This window comes from Silurus meridionalis, chromosome 8 (genome assembly GCF_014805685.1).
Source record: "Silurus meridionalis isolate SWU-2019-XX chromosome 8, ASM1480568v1, whole genome shotgun sequence".
Lineage (NCBI taxonomy): Eukaryota > Metazoa > Chordata > Actinopteri > Siluriformes > Siluridae > Silurus > Silurus meridionalis.
The window spans coordinates 21,029,379-21,046,736 of NC_060891.1; the positions used below are offsets into that span (position 1 = coordinate 21,029,379).

General features: G+C 38.2%; 1 protein-coding gene across 2 annotated transcripts in view; it reads left to right on the plus strand.

The window, feature by feature from the left end:
* Window positions 1-17,358, plus strand: part of LOC124389921 (palmitoyltransferase ZDHHC14-like) — a 57,406-nt gene that overhangs the window by 2,595 nt on the left and 37,453 nt on the right. For both annotated transcript variants that reach the window (XM_046855518.1, XM_046855519.1), the window contains exons 2-3: window positions 2,055-2,323; window positions 16,508-16,668. In XM_046855518.1, coding sequence (XP_046711474.1) covers window positions 2,079-2,323; window positions 16,508-16,668 — 406 coding nt within the window. In that variant the 5' untranslated portion in view covers window positions 2,055-2,078. The remainder of the gene's footprint in view (window positions 1-2,054; window positions 2,324-16,507; window positions 16,669-17,358) is intronic.

The following is a 17,358-nucleotide window of genomic DNA, read 5'->3' on the forward strand; positions in this document are numbered from 1 at the left end:
CATCATCACATCACCAATAAGGCCAACATGGTAGTATTACTATAGAGTGTGTGTTTGTGTTGATGTACCCTGCTGGTTCAAGTGTTTCTGGCACAGCAGTTATGTCAGTAGTCTTCTGGCCACTTTATCAGATAGGCCTGTCTTGTTACTACATTCACATTGATTGATTAAAGCACAGCTTCATTCTGTAGGTTTAATTTCATTTATTAATGCTGCACTAATTTCAGTGAGGACTGTCTGATAAGAATCATGCCACATTTAGCAGGCTGAATGAACTCCCTCTCTAAGATATTCACTTCCCATTTGCAGTCCCAAACTATTTTCCTGCCCCCGTTGCCCACTGTTCACCATTCTCCCTGCTCCCACAATCCTCAGCGCAGGATTTCCACCAGTATCCGTAGAACAGAAATAGGAAACGGGCGGTGGAGCTTCAGAGACGTTTTGGTTGTTCAGTTAGAGATGCAGTTATAGTAGCGTGTTGTGTTGAGTACAAAGCTACTGTCAGAACAAAGTGCACCTTTATAGCAGGCGTAAAGTGGCACATCAGTGTAGAGTGCATTTTATATCACAGCACAGATATGTAGTGGACCACATGCGAGCAACACTACAAAGGTAAGCGATGCCTTTTCTACGTGCATGGCGTGCTGCTCGAACGACAGAAATGGGGGTGGGTTAAAAAGTGGCATGCAGAGCAACCCGATCCCACGCCCCCTTGCCTTAGTCCACATCCATCAAGAACGAAAAAACAAACAAAAAAAAAAGCACATCTGGTTCAGAAATAATGAATGTGATTTCTAGAAAGTACTGATTGTGAACTATATGCTTTATTGCAGTGTAGAAATAGAACAATCCAGAGTCTGCGATATAATAAAGACTCGAGTGCAGCCTGCTTCCTCAAGAGAGGAAAAAAAAACATACAGTGGATAAGTAAAAACTTTATGCACCCCTGTTACTAATGGTTTCATGTGAAAAATGAAACCAAGATCAATGATATCACGTTTTTCTGTTTTCAGTATAATGGAACAAGGAACAGAGTGAAAAACAAATTGGAATGCGTGGGGGAAAAAAGAGGGCTATGGTGAAGTGTGTGCTCCTTTATAATGTCCACACATTTTGAAGATGTTTTGATAAAACTATTTGTACATATTTAAATTTGCCTATTATTATTTTTTTTTACTTTATGCTGTGTAAGTAATCTTCGTTCATAGTAAAGGTCGACTGATTCATCGGTTTTGCTGTTTAATCGGCACCGATAGATGATTGCTGGTACTTTCAGCAAAAATCCATACCGATAGTTTTTCCGGGTAGCGTCGGTTGCTGCAGCAGCTGAGAAGGTCCGCTGTCATTACGAGAGCGGCCTCTAGAGGCGAATCACCAACGCCATGTGCTGTTTGTTTTTGCATGACACTGCGCAATGCATTGAAAGCATTTATTAAATCTATATTTATATTTATTAATTCATATTTTTATATTTATTCCAATTAGCACATTTTCACGAGTTAGAACTTTATTATTATTGTTTATTATTATTATTATTATTTTTTTTTTACATAGTGTTTGTTTTTTCTCCAATATATATATTAAAAGCTATCTGTTGACTAATCGGTTATCAGCAAATACGAGCCAACCTAGCTTTCAGTATCTGTGAAATAAACAGTCAACCTCTAGTTCATAGCTATGAATTTGACAAATGGGTATGTTTTCTTTCTAGAGTTGAGTCATGTGACCACTTCCTCGACTTTCTATTCTTTTCTTCATGCCATCCGTGTTGTTAATTTTCTCCTATCCTATTTCTCCAATCAAATGAAAAATTTTGGGAAAATCATTCACGTGATTAGATAAACAGAGGTTAGACTACTGAAGCTCTGATAGACCATGTCTTGAAAACCAGTGTCTCTGAACCACAGTATGTTTCCAAGTACCCATTTTGGTCTACACGAAACCTTTACACATGCCTCGAAATGCTTAATGAGCACTTGTAGTCGATTTGGTACAACCTGACGGATTATAGTTCTCATGCATGTAATAATAGCTTCACCTTTTCCTGCACTCAGGATTGCAGGTTTGCCGCGCAGCACATGAAGCTCGGGGAAGCCAGGAAGCTTGAGACACGAGAGCTCGAATACAGTCAGATCAGCACTCGCAGCTCAACCCCAATGGAGTCCTCGCACAAGAGGAAGGCCTTCAAGAGGAAGTGGCAGGTTTTTCCTGGGAGGAACAAATTCTACTGCAATGGCAGGATTATGATGGCAAGACAGACCGGCGTCTTCTATCTGACTCTCGTCCTCATCCTTGTCACAAGCGGACTCTTTTTCGTGTTTGAGTGAGTATTTAATTTCATTACATAACTGAAAGTACACCTTCTGATCTGTAGGGTTTTACATTCCAGGACATGATGAAAATCACCTGGTCCTTATCAGATCTAAAAATGTGGTACAATCTTATGTGAACCACCACACATGACATGTTAAATCGTGTCATTATTTATTTGTACAGAAATCAAGCCGAAAACAGAGAAGCCATGTGTAAAAATTGAGTATACTTTCATTTAGTAGCTTTTAGAACCACCAAGCAGCAATAACTCGACGCAATCAAGTTCTATATGACTTTATCATTGGGGAAGAATGTTTGTTTCACTCTTCTCTTCTCGACAGTGTTGCTTCAGTTCAATGAGATTTGTGAGCATTTGTTTATGCACCGCTCTCTTAAGCTCCTGTCACAGAATTTGAGTCGGGTTGAGGTCTGGAGTTTGTGGAGTGCTAGCTCAATGGATAAGATGTTGGACTTCTGATCGGAAAGTCATGGGTTGAAATCCTAGCACCACCTCGCTGCCACTGCTTGGCCATTGATCAAGGCCCATGCAACTCAATTGCTCAGCTATATACCTGAGGTAAATGGTGTCAATCCAGTCTAGCTTCTTTTTACACTAAGCAGTTACTGCATCTCTAATGTTTAAGCATCCTTAGGAGCAGAACACTTGGATGCCAATACAAAAGGTCATTTGTGTCTTTGAAGCGTCGATGTAGCTAGTTAACTTGTGCTGCTGTTAGCTAATGTATATACACCTCTCACGTAATTACAATATTACACTGATCAATCATATAGTGTAGTAAGTCATGTTTTGGCCATGACCCGTTCTCCTCAGAGCTGGACGGTTGGTACACGCCCATAAGAGCATGAACTTTGGGTAAAATGACATCAGTTTTAGTAAATGCTCCTGTTTAAAGACTGTACATGTTGTTGCTGATAAGTGCATATTTATTATTAAGTGCCGCTGAAGCGATTGTTGAAATAACGAGGTGTTCCTCAGAGTGTAATATCACTCACAACACCCAGACCCTTACCCTGAGAATAAATGCCAAAGCTGCTCTCATATCACCTCCACAGTGTAATTAGTTTTTCACTCTCAGCGTAGCATTTCGATTTCTGACACTAACAGGCTTCTGTTCTGCACAGTAATGCTTTTACTGAATGGGTTGTGAAGGTCATTTTAAATGACCTTGGCCTATTTTCTTAGCTTTATTGGGCAGGTAGTCGTTATTTATCTATGTAGTGTGTTTTTGTCCACAAACACTCCTACATTTATTCTTCGCATTCCCAGGCCATTCATGACTCGGATTGGAAGCATTTTACAATCGATGTCATGCAAGAAAGAAAGATGCCACTTTAGTCAAGTTCAAATTGTCCTGCTTCCTCATGCATACACAAGTTTCCTCCTATTCCACTCGGAAAGTGTTTGTGGAGGGAGCAAATCCATCCAAGCACTTTCTCTCTTGTCAATCACAGCTTGTGAGCTCATGTATGTAGAAGATGGTAGACAGCATGTTAGGATAAGCTGTGATGCATCATGAGCAGCAGCTTGATCAGACAGTTGAACTCCTTATATAAGGTCGAATGATTTAATCGGTTGTACAGTAAAATCTAAAACACACGTTTAGGCACCGTATCATATTGTTTTGCTGATAGGAGGTGACCAAATGAAGCAGAAGAAATGTGTAAAAAAGAAATAAACATAACGTTAAAACATAAACGAGCACTTGTACAGTATAATAAAACCTGGAAACAATAGTCGTCAATTGCTGCGTCACACGTTCGAGCCGAACCATTTCAAAACATATTACTGTCCTTGAAAACTGCTGAATTCAAAGGTAATCTATTGTCTCACTTCAGTTCATCAGGGATAAACTGAATTGCACTCGATTTGATTCTTGATTCCATTCCAAAACTGTACAAAGAAACTCTACTTTACAAATGAGTAAAAAAAAAAAAAATCAAACCTCATAAATATATATTGATTTATCTTTGTTACCTTAAAACATGACCCACCTCTAATTTCAGATATGTACTACCATACTTCACATACTGTCTTTTATTAATCTTTTTTTTTTTTTTTTTTTTTTGTTTGTTTGGAAGGCGTTGACTCATTTGCCAGGTCCACCAGATGACTGAATCAACAGGTTTTTTTATTGTAACTTTCTGCAATGTAAATAATGCTGTTCAGAGGTGAAGAGGTTATTTATAACTAACTAAGATTTGAAATGAAAAGATTTGTCATTTGAATCTCCCTACGACAGCCTGCTTCACTTAGTCACCAGCGCTAATTTCCGAGGTCGAACTCCATTACCCTGGACCAGGCGTTCCACACGCTGAATGTTCACAGGAATGACTGCTGTGGTCTGGTAACCCACCACGACCGGGATCGTCACTTACAGGCGTATTTTGAACCATTTACACCATTCATATGTCTTCGAATATCAAGTTTATTTTTGATAGCGCTTTTCAAAATGGACATTGTCTCAAAGCAGCTTTACAGAACTGAAGAGATAAAGGGAACGATGTGTGTTTGTCCCTGATGAGCAGGCATGGGGCGACTGTGGCAAGGAAAAACGCAGTAGGACACACTAGCCACTTAGAACTGAGGGAACTTTTTTATACCTGCCAAATTAAAAGTCCTGGTTTGATTTGAACACCCTGTTGTATTTTAATAGTATCACAGGATCAGTCACTTGGTTCTTCGTTGTTCATTGAAAATCGATGTAGATACAAGAAAACTCACATTTTGTAAAGTAGTGGATTAAAGGGGGGGAGTTTTTTGCATATAGTTTTTTTTTGTTGTTGTTGTTGATTCATGAACATTCACGCCTACCCGACCTTTCATTCAGTTGCAATGCTCCCGTATTTGTCATCATGTACTTTCGTGCCAAGAGACGCTAAAGCAAAACTTCAGTGCAACTCTCTTCTCTGGTAAAGAGAATAAACATGCGTAAGCCACTTGGGTGTGATGACTCACGAGCTTTTGATTCGGCGAGGCTCTTTTGTCCCGCTTGACATCACTCCACCGATCGTGGAGATGTTGGGTAATACGTGTTGTTTTGGAGTGTTTATATATCCTTGAGGGATGCTGCCTCGAACTGTTGTGTGTTGCGTAGAGACATTGAGCTCAGGGATGTGTACTGGGACCTGCACAGATAAGTTCCAGCTTGTCAGGAATTGGTCCATTCTTTTATTCGGGTTAAAACGATTGTCGTGTTTAGTTTTTTTTTTTTTTTTTTTCTTCTCTCTTTCTCAGCAGAGTGGTGCGGAGAAACTGGAGTTTTGTGGACACCTGACCATGAGACTGAAAATCCCACTCTACATGTAGTCCCCATTTGCTGTTATATTAACCTCCACTCTTTTGGGAGGACGTTCCACTAGATTTTGGAGTGTGCTTCTGGAGATTTGTGCTGGGTGCAGCCAGCGTCCCAGTTTCTCCCAAAAGTGTTTAATAGGGTAAAGGTCTGAGCTCTATAGCAGGCCACTCAAGATCTTCCACTCCAACCCATATACACCATGTGCCTTAAACGTTGCAGAAGAACCACACATGGCTGGAAAAGTAGTGTAGCTGTAAATTGGTAGTTATGTTGAAGTATCGAATTTATGATTTACACTCAGTAAAATCCTAAACCACTTCATTTGAATGCTGTGTCGAGTGTAAATGCCAGGTCAGTGGGTGTCCATTTATTTTATGGTTTGATGTTATTATTTAGTCCTTCACTGTTTAAGCATGCGGTTTCTCACACAATGTTCTGCTTTTCCCACTAAGCCCCACCAAACCCGAAGCTGAACATCTGTTTGGCTTTGCTTTCTAACATCAGGTTCATCTAAGACATTGAAAAGCACAGTGTCCTGAAGAAAGAAAAAGTGGGGAAAATAAGTAGATAGATAGATAGATAGATAGATAGATAGATAGATAGATAGATAGATAGATAGATAGATAGATAGATAGATAGATAGATAGATAGATAGATAGATAGATAGATAGATAGATAGATAGATAGATAGATAGATAGATAGATAGATAGATATTTGTTTTTATGATCATGATATTGGCACTTTGATTATCAGGCGATATTTAAAATTTTTTTTAAAGCTTTAAAATATTTTCTAACCTGAAACACAAATAATATATAAATAGTAAGACCATGTTCACAAAGATTCTTACATTGCAAATATCATGAAGTAAACTGTAGTCGTGTGAACATGTTTTGTGGTTTTTATCTATCAGGGCATGACAATCCTCTGGTCTTTAGCAAGTCTTAGAATTGAGTAAATACAACCTCAGATGAACGTGTATTACGCCATGCCATTATTATATTAGTTTGACTGGGCCATTGCAACACCTTGATTCCGTTTTGTTGTAGATTTGCTGGTGTATTTGGGATCATTGTCTTTTTTTTTTTTTTTTTGTAGGTTTGCAAAGGGGTGGAAAATTTTCGGACACTTTCCAGAAACTTTCTATGGGGAACTTTTAGGGAAAATATTTCAAGTTGGAAACTTAACAGGACTGTATTGGAGTTTATGGGAATTAATAAAAAAAACCTGGGAAACTTTGAACATGCATGTCAGCTAATACAGATAAAAAAAATTTAGATTTTTTTAAATTTAATTGTTAGTATAATTTTGTTGCACAATAGCTTACACACAGCACAAGGATGTTTTAAGCATAAATTTTATTAAAAAATAATCTTAAAATAAATTTGATATAAATAATGAATTTATAAACTTAAATTCATTATTTTGTGTGCAGGATTCAATAAATGGTGTGTGTTGTTAACGAGGCACAGAGTGTATGTGGCTTCAGTGTGCATGTGATTGAAGAATGTGCAGAGTAGAAACTCAACTGTAATTGTATTAAATCTGGTTGTTTTAAACCAAGATTATCATGCAAGTTTTTATTTACATTTTTCTTATTTACAACTACATTTCATTTCCATTTTATATGCTAACCTACAATTATGTTAATTCCCATATATTCCCATAATTCCCTTAAATTTCTTGGATATTTTTGGCATTTTGCAAACCCTAGTCTTTTTGCACGACCCAATTTTGTCCAAGATTTAGATATCAGACAGATGGCCTCGTATTTAACTCTAGAATGCTTTGGAATATAGAGGCAATCATGGCCCACCCAGTGACTGCATATGGGCAACAAATGTGGAATTGGATGCTCAGAAAAAAGCATGAATGAATCTTATGGTCTGGTTTCCACAAAGTTTTGTCCATATGTGTTTTTAAATAGTTTGTGAACACTTGCAATTACATTTATTTGTTGGTTTCTCTTAAACGGCTGTTCTCTACATCCACATTAAAATTCAGTGGAAAGCCTTCCCCAAAGAGTGGAGCTTATTGATTCAGCAAAAATGACTAAATCTGGAATGACATGTTAAACAAGCACACGTGTATCTTGTCTTTTAATGTAAACAGTAATTGGCCAGGTGAATTCACTTCATCCAGCTGCTGTACTGCTGTGCTTGTCTACTGATCAGGAGAAATAGTACATACAACTAATCTACATAATGACAGAAAAAGTCAATTAATATACACTAAAATAAATAAAGATAAAAAAAAAGGCAAAGTCTATTTACCAAAATGGAGAAAAAATGGAGAAAAGGAAAGTAATAAAAGAACAAAATTATTTGATTAAGATATGTTTGTTAAAACGAATAAAAATGTATAAATAAACAGGGAGGGAAGAAAAAGAGAACAAACATTAAAAAAAGAACATTTAAAAGGAGGCTAAGCAGAAAGGACAAAACGAAAAAACACCAAAGGAATGTTTATTTACGCTAAAGAGGCAAACCCTGTGTTCAGTCATGGCTGCTTTCTCCTATGTAAGAAATGTTGCACCAAATCAAGACTAATAAAAAATAAATACTTATTAGATACACACGAGCCTGAAACAGACGTCGTGATCCCCAGTGAAGACGCGAGAATGTGTTTGCGCTCAAGCGTCCCAAAACCGAGCCCTGCAGCCTGGAAAACGCCGGTGTGACAATTGATTACTTTGCGACTTTTTTCATCCACGACGTCTTGCCGCACTCGGACGGATTAAAAAACCGGGGGTGTGTAATATCTGCAGTGGTTGCTATGGTGACACCAACCCTCTGTCCTGTCGGGTTTCACTGGTAGTTTGTATTACCATGGCAACCGAAATCCCAGTTCACTACTGGAACACAGTGCTGTGTGTGAAGCAATGCAAACTATTCTCTGGCAGGGCGAAATTCGAGACACTGGTGCCGATCATGTTCGGTGACCATCATCATCATCATCATCTTTATATTCGTAAACTACTTTAGAAACTCATTCATACGCAAAGATGTTTCATTTTTCCGTCCAAAATATGTCGCATCAGCTGCTGTTTGCCGGTTTTTCAAATTGCAGGCAGTCGTCCACGTTCTGAAGCCACTCTGCTTTACACATATTGATCGATGTTAGGAAAATGAAGGCGGGGTTTATTCATCTTTACTGCAGTTAAAAGCTCCACTTCTCCATAATCAACAACAACAAAAGCTCGCATGAAAATTCCATCTAATTAATTAGGGCTGCAGTAATGAACGTTTTTTGAGAGCCAATTATTCATCTGAATTAATCAGCCAATAATGTAGGACAAACTGTGGCATATAAATGAGACAATTTCATCTATGTGGCATCCAATAGTTCCCAAAGTCTTGAGTCTGGAGTTCCTGGAAAATAGGTGAGGCTCAGGTAGATAAGAAGATGAAAGAAGAATGTCATCGTTTTTTCATTAAAATCATGTCGATTCTGTACGTTTTCTGCTTTTGTTTTCTGCAGGTGTGTATAAATGCACTCACAGATGGATCTATAGTTTTGAGACTCGCTCAGTTTACAAGAAAGTACTTAATTTGTCTACGTTTGCACACGAAACTTGATGTTTATACACATCAAAACGGTCCCCTTGCGCAGCAGTAAAGCGTTCCCAGCGTTCCTGCCCCTTCTGGAATGTGTCTCCTTTTCGAAGCGTGTCAAGCACCTTCTGCTGTTCATGCTGGATCTTCCCCTTGGGTAGAGTTCGAAGTCCACAGAAGCCAAAATAGGGTGGGTGCGGAAGTGAGACCATGTTGTTTCCGGCGAGAACCTTGCGTATGAGAAGAGCTCGGGACAGGGTGTGCACGCAGTCCCAATAACAGACCTGATCAGAATAGCACCAGTTGCATAGCTGTCTTTTGACACTTATGAAGGTCTGCGCTCCCTGTGACTGTGCATTCAGCCTTGTGCTGCCATCTGTTGGTGTGTTACAAAACTAGTCTTGAGACTTTTTGATGCCACCTCGTATAGGTAGACTGGTAGGAGTTTGTCACTGCATAGTGCAGGTACACAGCAACGAAATGCAATGTAGAATCTAAAAAAGAAAAATAATATGCAAATATATGTACAGCAAATACATATAAAGGCTCTGGTAGGGAGAAATGTGAACAAGCTGTTAATTAAGTACAATAAATAAATATAAAGGCTATGGGTAGAGTGGGATGTGTGGGAGCTGGTGAGCAAGTACAGTATGAATATATAAATAAAATAAATATGAACAAATGGATGTGGGGGTATATATAAGGAATTTACAAAATGTACAATATGGGATATGTATGTACAACTGTACAAAAGTTATATACAGATTTTATATATATGAGGATAATTCAGATGAACAGTGGCTCATGGAAACCTCCAATTGATCCACTTTTCAGATCACATCATTTGCATTTGATTGATAAAAATTGATATAATTTAACTATAATATCATATGGCTTTCAGGGTGGCTCCATGTTTTGTTCAATATTTTGTTAAAAAATAGAACGGGGGAAAAAAAGGCCAAACCCCTTCATTTGACTTCAGGAGCTTTAGTATTTATAGTGTAGTTCAGGCATCCGTAACAAATTTGTGCTTAGTGTCCACACTTCAGCGCTCTTAGACGTGTTTGTTTCTTGTTTTTCTTGTTACGTGTCATAAGAACAAGTGACTTTCTCCTGCGTGTTAAAAAGTGTTTCAGATGAAGATGTTCTTTTATTTTATTTATTTATTAAGTTGTATTTTTTCGCTGAAGAAAAAAGGCAGAGTGGCAGCACTGGTCCTGTTAATCAGGGAAAAACTACAGCTAAAATATCACACAGAAAATATGTACAAGCACAGATCCTAGTAAACACGTATTTATTTGTGTTCATCAAAAATTCATTGGAGAGAAAAATAAATGCCCTGAAATCTTTAACCCAGATGCTGAAACACAGCGTGAGCTGGTCAAACTCTTGGTATCCAGTTGTTGTTTATTATTATTATTTGTTTTACATATTTGATAGGAAAATATTTTTTTAATTTTCATCAAAACAACCTGCCTATTTTGGAGAAAATATAATATGAACGTAAATACGTAGTGGTTAAAAATAAAAATCGAAGAGTCTTAATAAACTTCTTTAAGAGGAGGTTGATGATGTATTATTGCTGGTTGCTAGGTGAGTTGCTAGGCAATTGCTGTTGTATTCCAAAGGGTTTTAATAGGTTGTTGCTTTCTTATTACAGTGGTTGCTATAGGGTTGCCAAGCAGTCAGGAGGTATTAATTTTTGACTGAATTTAAAGTGCTTTATTTGGGGTTTTTCGCATTCAGGGCTTTAATAGTTAGGGTTGTTAGGTTTGGGGTAATTACCTTTTTCCGGGTTGGGGTGTTTAGCATTAAAGGGTGAGTTTTTATGTTTATGGTAGGTATATTAGGGGTTAGGGAGTTTTTTTTTTTTTGTGAACTAATGTATGCAGAAGAGGGCAGATAGAGGAATCATCTGAGTGAGCAGTTCAGAAAGATGCAGTTGATCTGCCGTCCTTCACCTTCACAGCTGGGAGTTGTACGGCAGAGCCAAACACAGGAATTTATTTACTGGATGTATTGGGTAAATAAGATTCAACATTTCTGACCACACTTGATGCATGCATGGGCATCTACATAATTGTGATTACACCAAGCTTTATGATTGACCAGAGTGCATTTACATGAGCAAATGCACATAGCATGCGGTGCTGAACAGTAAAGAAGTAAATGTAACTCTTTACTGTACTTAAATAGCTTAACTGAAGTATTTCCTTTTGTGTAGATTTTAACTTTGTCACATTTCAAAGTCAAATATCGTCCTTTTTTTCTTTTCTTACGTTTCTTTTTATTTATGACTGGATAAAAGCTTAACTGGTCAAGCAAGCCACCAATCAGGGTAGAGCATGTGCTGTGTTGTTTTGATTGCTGCTTGGTGGTATCTACTTAGCACGAGCATTACTGTTCATTATACAGAACATTTTGAAAGTAATTAAATGTCAGAAGAAACTAGGGCTGCAGCAGCTAATCGAAGATGAAGTTCGTTGTCGCCGAATGATGTTATCGAATTGCCGGGCCACTTATGTTCCGGTTTAGCGCGACGGCAAGATAATACAGTCGCTTGCAAAATGTGGAGATTACAGGGTCAACCGGCAGCAGGAAAAAGTGTGCGTCCCAATTTATCCAAGGCAACAAAGAAGACTGTAACCTGGAAGCACCACAGTGACGCACGAGCACGTAAAAAGAAAACGCACTGCTGTCACTGATGAAGGCGAAACGTCAGCACGGCAAGCAAAAAACATCATTTATATCCTAATCATGTGAAAATGGTGTAGTTTAATGAAGTGCTATTGTGTAAACTGTTTGTTTGTAACTTCGCACTGGATCTGATCTGGCGTGACTCGCGAGCATCAGGTTGCGCAATCAGCTCGCTCGCGACATCATGATGGAGTCAATCGAAACAGCACGAACAAATAATACATCTAAAAGCAGCAAATAACAGCAGCAGTAAACGATTACATTTTAGTCCTTGTTGTGTTTTTCAGCGAATTTTAACGCATTTGTACACCAATTCCATTCTCTTTCTACTACAAATTTCAATTATACAAAATTCAATTCATTTTATGTTCTAGAGGATTTTACATCGTAATACTTTGGATACTTATGTACATTTGAACATAGCACTATCTTTGTTCCAAATTGATCTATTTTCCAGTTTTTTTTTTGTATGATAAGTGATTTTTGTTCATTACTACCATTTGCTACCATTAGGGAGTTTAATTTCATTACTGAAACTGGTCATTGGGCATTATTGGCATTCTGAAAATCAGGGTACCTTATAGCATTTGTTATGATATCTCAAGCTCCGCTATATCTAGAGTAAGGCTGATTCTGTACTAATATTTAAAGTGTGCAAACAAATGTTTACTGCATTTTATTTGAAAAATAAAGACCTATGAAAGTCAAACAGACCAACAAACGAGACTTTGTGGGTTTCTTTCCTGTTGACCCGCATGAAATGTAGTAGTACTAAGGTCCTAGCACTTTCTGTAGTCTTAGGAAGGCATCTTACCGATTTGCTAAAGGTGGAGGAAGTGTATTTTAAAAAATACAAATGAATACAGTCAAAAGTCATCTCTCGGGTAAACTGCACACTTTTCCGTGTTCTGCTGTAGCCAGTTGAAATATTCCAGAGGTATGAAGCACTTGATTCTGTAGGTGTTTATCTGTGGGGGAAGATTGTAGTGGGTTTTTTTTTATTCCCTTTCCCAGAAGGCCTAAATGACTGCTTTGAAAGCTAGGATTAATGAGGCAGGACGTGAGAAAGATCATCATGCAAACTAATGGGATTAGAGTCATGTGCACCTTGCAATGCAGGAGTAATAGGATTAAACTGGAACTCGGTTAGATTAGATAATGTGTTTAATGGGGAGTAAATGAAGGAAAAGAGATGTGAAGTTTCCTCCACTGGTGGTGAGCAGTGTACAGGTAGAAATAATATAGGGGTGGGGTCATATATTGTTAATGCTATGATTGAGTCAGCTTGAGTGTTTTTGGTGTGTGTCTGCAGAACAAAACAGAAAATGTCTCCTGCAGTGGACGAAATGAAGACAGAATCGTCTTGGCAAGAAAAACTATTATTTTAAGTTAAACTAATGAAGAAATAAAAAACTTTCTCATAGGAAAATACTCAACAACTGAGTAGTGTGAGGTCATGCTTTAATTCCATTTCCACCATATCAATTTGCCAACAAATAACTCAAAAATGTTAATTTCATCCGTAAATAGTCACATTTTATTTAGACGAATGTTCATGAAGCTAGCTAGTTCCTATTGTATATTACTTCATAGCAGCTATGCACAATCATTCCCTCATCAGCCTCCAAGAATGACCAGGCTTATGTTGACAACCGTTCAGAAAGGTCAAAGTTCTCTGTTTTTCAGAATCTCCCAGGGAAAACATATTTGCTTGACACTGGAGACTACATCTATAAATGTTAAACATCTGCAATCTTCTCCGGATACTCAAACATTTCTGCTACTGTGCACCTTATCCTGTCACGACAGGTTTTACTGGCGGAGCTACTGCTGCTTTTATTTTTATATTTTGTGTATTGTGTATTGTCCTGCACTGTCCTGTGTTGTCTTGCACTGTCTTGTGTTGTCTCTTGCACTGTTTGCACCAGTTGCACACATGCACTTTATGTGGCGAGGATCTTAGTTCCTGGCCCTGTGTTCTTCTGTTCTGTGACTGTTGTTTTATGTAGCACCTGGGTTCAGGAGAAACGTTGTTTCATTTCACTGTATATTGCATCAGCTATATATGGTTGAAATGACAATAAAAGCTTCTTGACTTGACTTGACTTGAGTTGAAACACTTTATTATATGATGGCACTTTTAAATACATTTTTTTCGTTTTTTTTTTAATTTTATTAGTCTTATCGATTGCATGGAGCGTCCACTACCCAAATCCCTGTGAGCTAACGGTTACTTTAATTGTTATGCTTTTTTTATATAATTAATTTTTTTATAAAACTGTTTTCTTGTATATTTAAATTTTTTATGTAAACAAAATTCAGAATTCTTCAAAGTTCCAAAAATTGTAAAATTAAAACATGAATTTGTTCCAAGACTCAAGAATTCTGTTGAATAAACCTTTTAAAAACTACCTCAGCAACTCAATAATACCACTAATGCAGTAAGTTGTTGATGGTTCAACATTTTACTGTATTTATAGTACATTTATACGTTTTAATTGATACTACTGTAAAGGAAAATTCACATGGAGCGGATGGATGATGTTCAGCTCAAGCCAAAAGCACAATGGCAGCAACCTTTCTGTAACCCCTTTTCATGGCATTCGGTCACTGCCACCATATCTTCCAACCATTTAGCATGGCGCTTAGTAGCACTAGCATTAGCTGTAGGAACCATGTTGTATTGACGTGTATATAATGTAAAATAGACAATATATTTTATATTATAATTACATATATATTATAGCTTAAATATTTTTTTTTTATTATTAATTTTTTTATATTAATTGTATTGCCAACTTCTGGTGTGTGGGTGATTTTTATTTATTTATTTATTTTCAATTTTTATATTTTTTGTGTAATGTAAAGTCGAAACGAAAAGTTGCAGATCATGACACAAACCAGCGTTGTTCAAATGTCGGTGGGTTTTTCTTGCTTTTAAAAAAAAAAAAGATTAAAGAAGGTTGAGGGAGTTTTATCTCCAAACTTAAAACTAAACTTTCTTTCGGCTTCTCCCATTAGGTGTCACCACACAGCGGATCATCCGTATTCGTGATCTGCATGTTCGATTTGGCACATGTTTTTACGCTGGGTGCCCTTCCTTCATTTATCCGGGCTTGGGACCGGCCCTAAGAGTGCACTGGCTTGTGCAACCCTAATGGCTGGGTTTGGTGTCATGACCGGGAATCGAACCCGGGCCTTGGCAGTGAGAGCGCCGCATCCTAATCACTAGAGCACCAGTGATTCTCCAAACTTAATAAACCAAAAATAAATTGGGGTGGCAAATATATATATATATATATATATATATATATATATATATATATATATATATATATATATATATATATATAAATAATAACAAAAAATATATACAGTGGAACCCACTTATCTCGACCTCGGTTAACTCGACAACCCTATTAAGTCGACGTTTTTGAAGTGGAACCGCCAAATTCGCACTTTGCCTAAGCATTTTTTATCGGTTATGTCGACTTTTTTATGTCGCCGAACCCTGATATCTCGAGCACAAGGGGGGAAAAATTTGCCATTTAACGCGGTTATCTCGATCTCGGTGCAGCCGCAGAAGAACTCGCGAAAGTGGCGGAAAAATCAATCCTTACAGATGCTACAGGTGTTGTATTGTATACTGGTGAATCTCTGCTGTTAGTTAGTGCACATATGCCTTTTGTTGTTAAATGTTATGCGATGAACGGGAGGCAAAAGTAGAAGCGCGGCGCTGAACAGCACACGGGAGAACGTGGGATGAGCAGCAAAAGCATAGAATGAACACCGGCAGGATCGGGGGGAATCCGCGATGCGCTTTGGGAAGAAAAGAGCAGCCGTTGAGAGATTGCCGGTGGGAAGGCACGTACCGGGATACGCATGAGCGATAACAACGACCGCCGTGAACCAACATATACCAACAATAACGGACAGTGAGAGTGTGGAAGTTTAAATAGGAGCTGGTGATGATGCTAAACGAGCACCATATGTGCGCGATTGAAGCGGAGCTTCAGAGAAAGCGGCCGAGAAACCCCTTCGGCGTGGCAGGTGGATTCCTGACAGTTAACAAACATGTATGTACATTTTATAGCATGCCTTCATCAAACAAATCGCGGCAACGCTGTTGTGTAAAAACCCTTCAAAAACACGCATGCACATTCTCATTTATTAACGCACATCATGTACATAAAGAAATTTCAAGCACGTTAATATATTGCCGCCATTTTGATTTTCGTTTATCTCGATCATCGGTTATCTCGATGCTTTTTGGCGACCCCCTAGGACATCGACATAACCGGGTTCCACTGTGTATATATATATATTAATATTAAAATATATTAAAAAAAAAATTTAGATGATAATGTACAAAGATAAGTAGGTTGTAAACATTAAGCAGTGTTAATTGTATGTTAATGAATAATGTCACCAAAATGAATAACTGAACACTGACAAGTATTAAAAAAAACATCATTACTGATGTGACTTGATCTTTATCTTTATCTCTACTCTCGTTGACGCAGAGTGCGTTCTTGGTTAATTGTGTGTGACTTTTTAAGGAATAACTTCTCGCAGCTCTGACATGTTTTGATGATGATATTTAAAATTGTTCATTTCCTCCACAGCTGTCCGTTCTTGGCACTGACCCTGACTCCAGCGATCCCTGTGGTCGGTGGAGCGCTGTTCTGCTTCGTGATGGGGACGTTACTCAGGACGAGCTTCAGCGACCCCGGCGTCCTGCCCAGAGCCACTCCGGACGAGGCTGCAGATTTGGAGAGGCAGATAGGTCTGTCATTATGTTCCCATGAATCTCCTCAGTCGCTATCAGAAACCGTCTTTCAACGTCTTCTGTCCGTAGGAGTTTCATTTGATGCGTCAGATTGGCTGAGTGAGAGAGAGGGTTTCGCCCCGTCATCACATTTTAGTCACGTAAAGCCTCACTATCAGTCTTCAACATGTGTCATTTAGAGATAACGCGTTTTTAAAACGCTCCGTCCATACCGTTAGTTTTGAGCTAGATCGCTCAAGGTGGGATGAGGTTAATCTTTCAGCTCCTCTGGGACTGACATATTTATAACTGATTCTCAAAATCACACACTGAGCGGGTCGTCCTGACCTTTACACAGTCGGAGGTGTGTGTGTGTGTGTGTGTGTGTGTGTGTGTGTGTGTGTGTGTGTGTGTGTACAAATGCTGCCTGTTCCTAAACACTATTCAAAGAAAACTGGATTTTCATGTTCAGTTCCCATTACAGCTAGTTTGTGTTTTAATAAAAAATGTGTTTTTAAACATCCCATAATCATATTTAGTTCCTTTTTTGCTGTTATGATAACCCCCACTTTTCTGGGAAGATGTCCTACTAAATTTTAGATTGGGCTTGTCCTTCTTTTCAAATCAGGTGCCAATAGGGATAGGTAGCGGGAACCAGAATTTTAAACTGGTACGTAATTGGGTGAATTCCAGCCTACTGATAAGCTT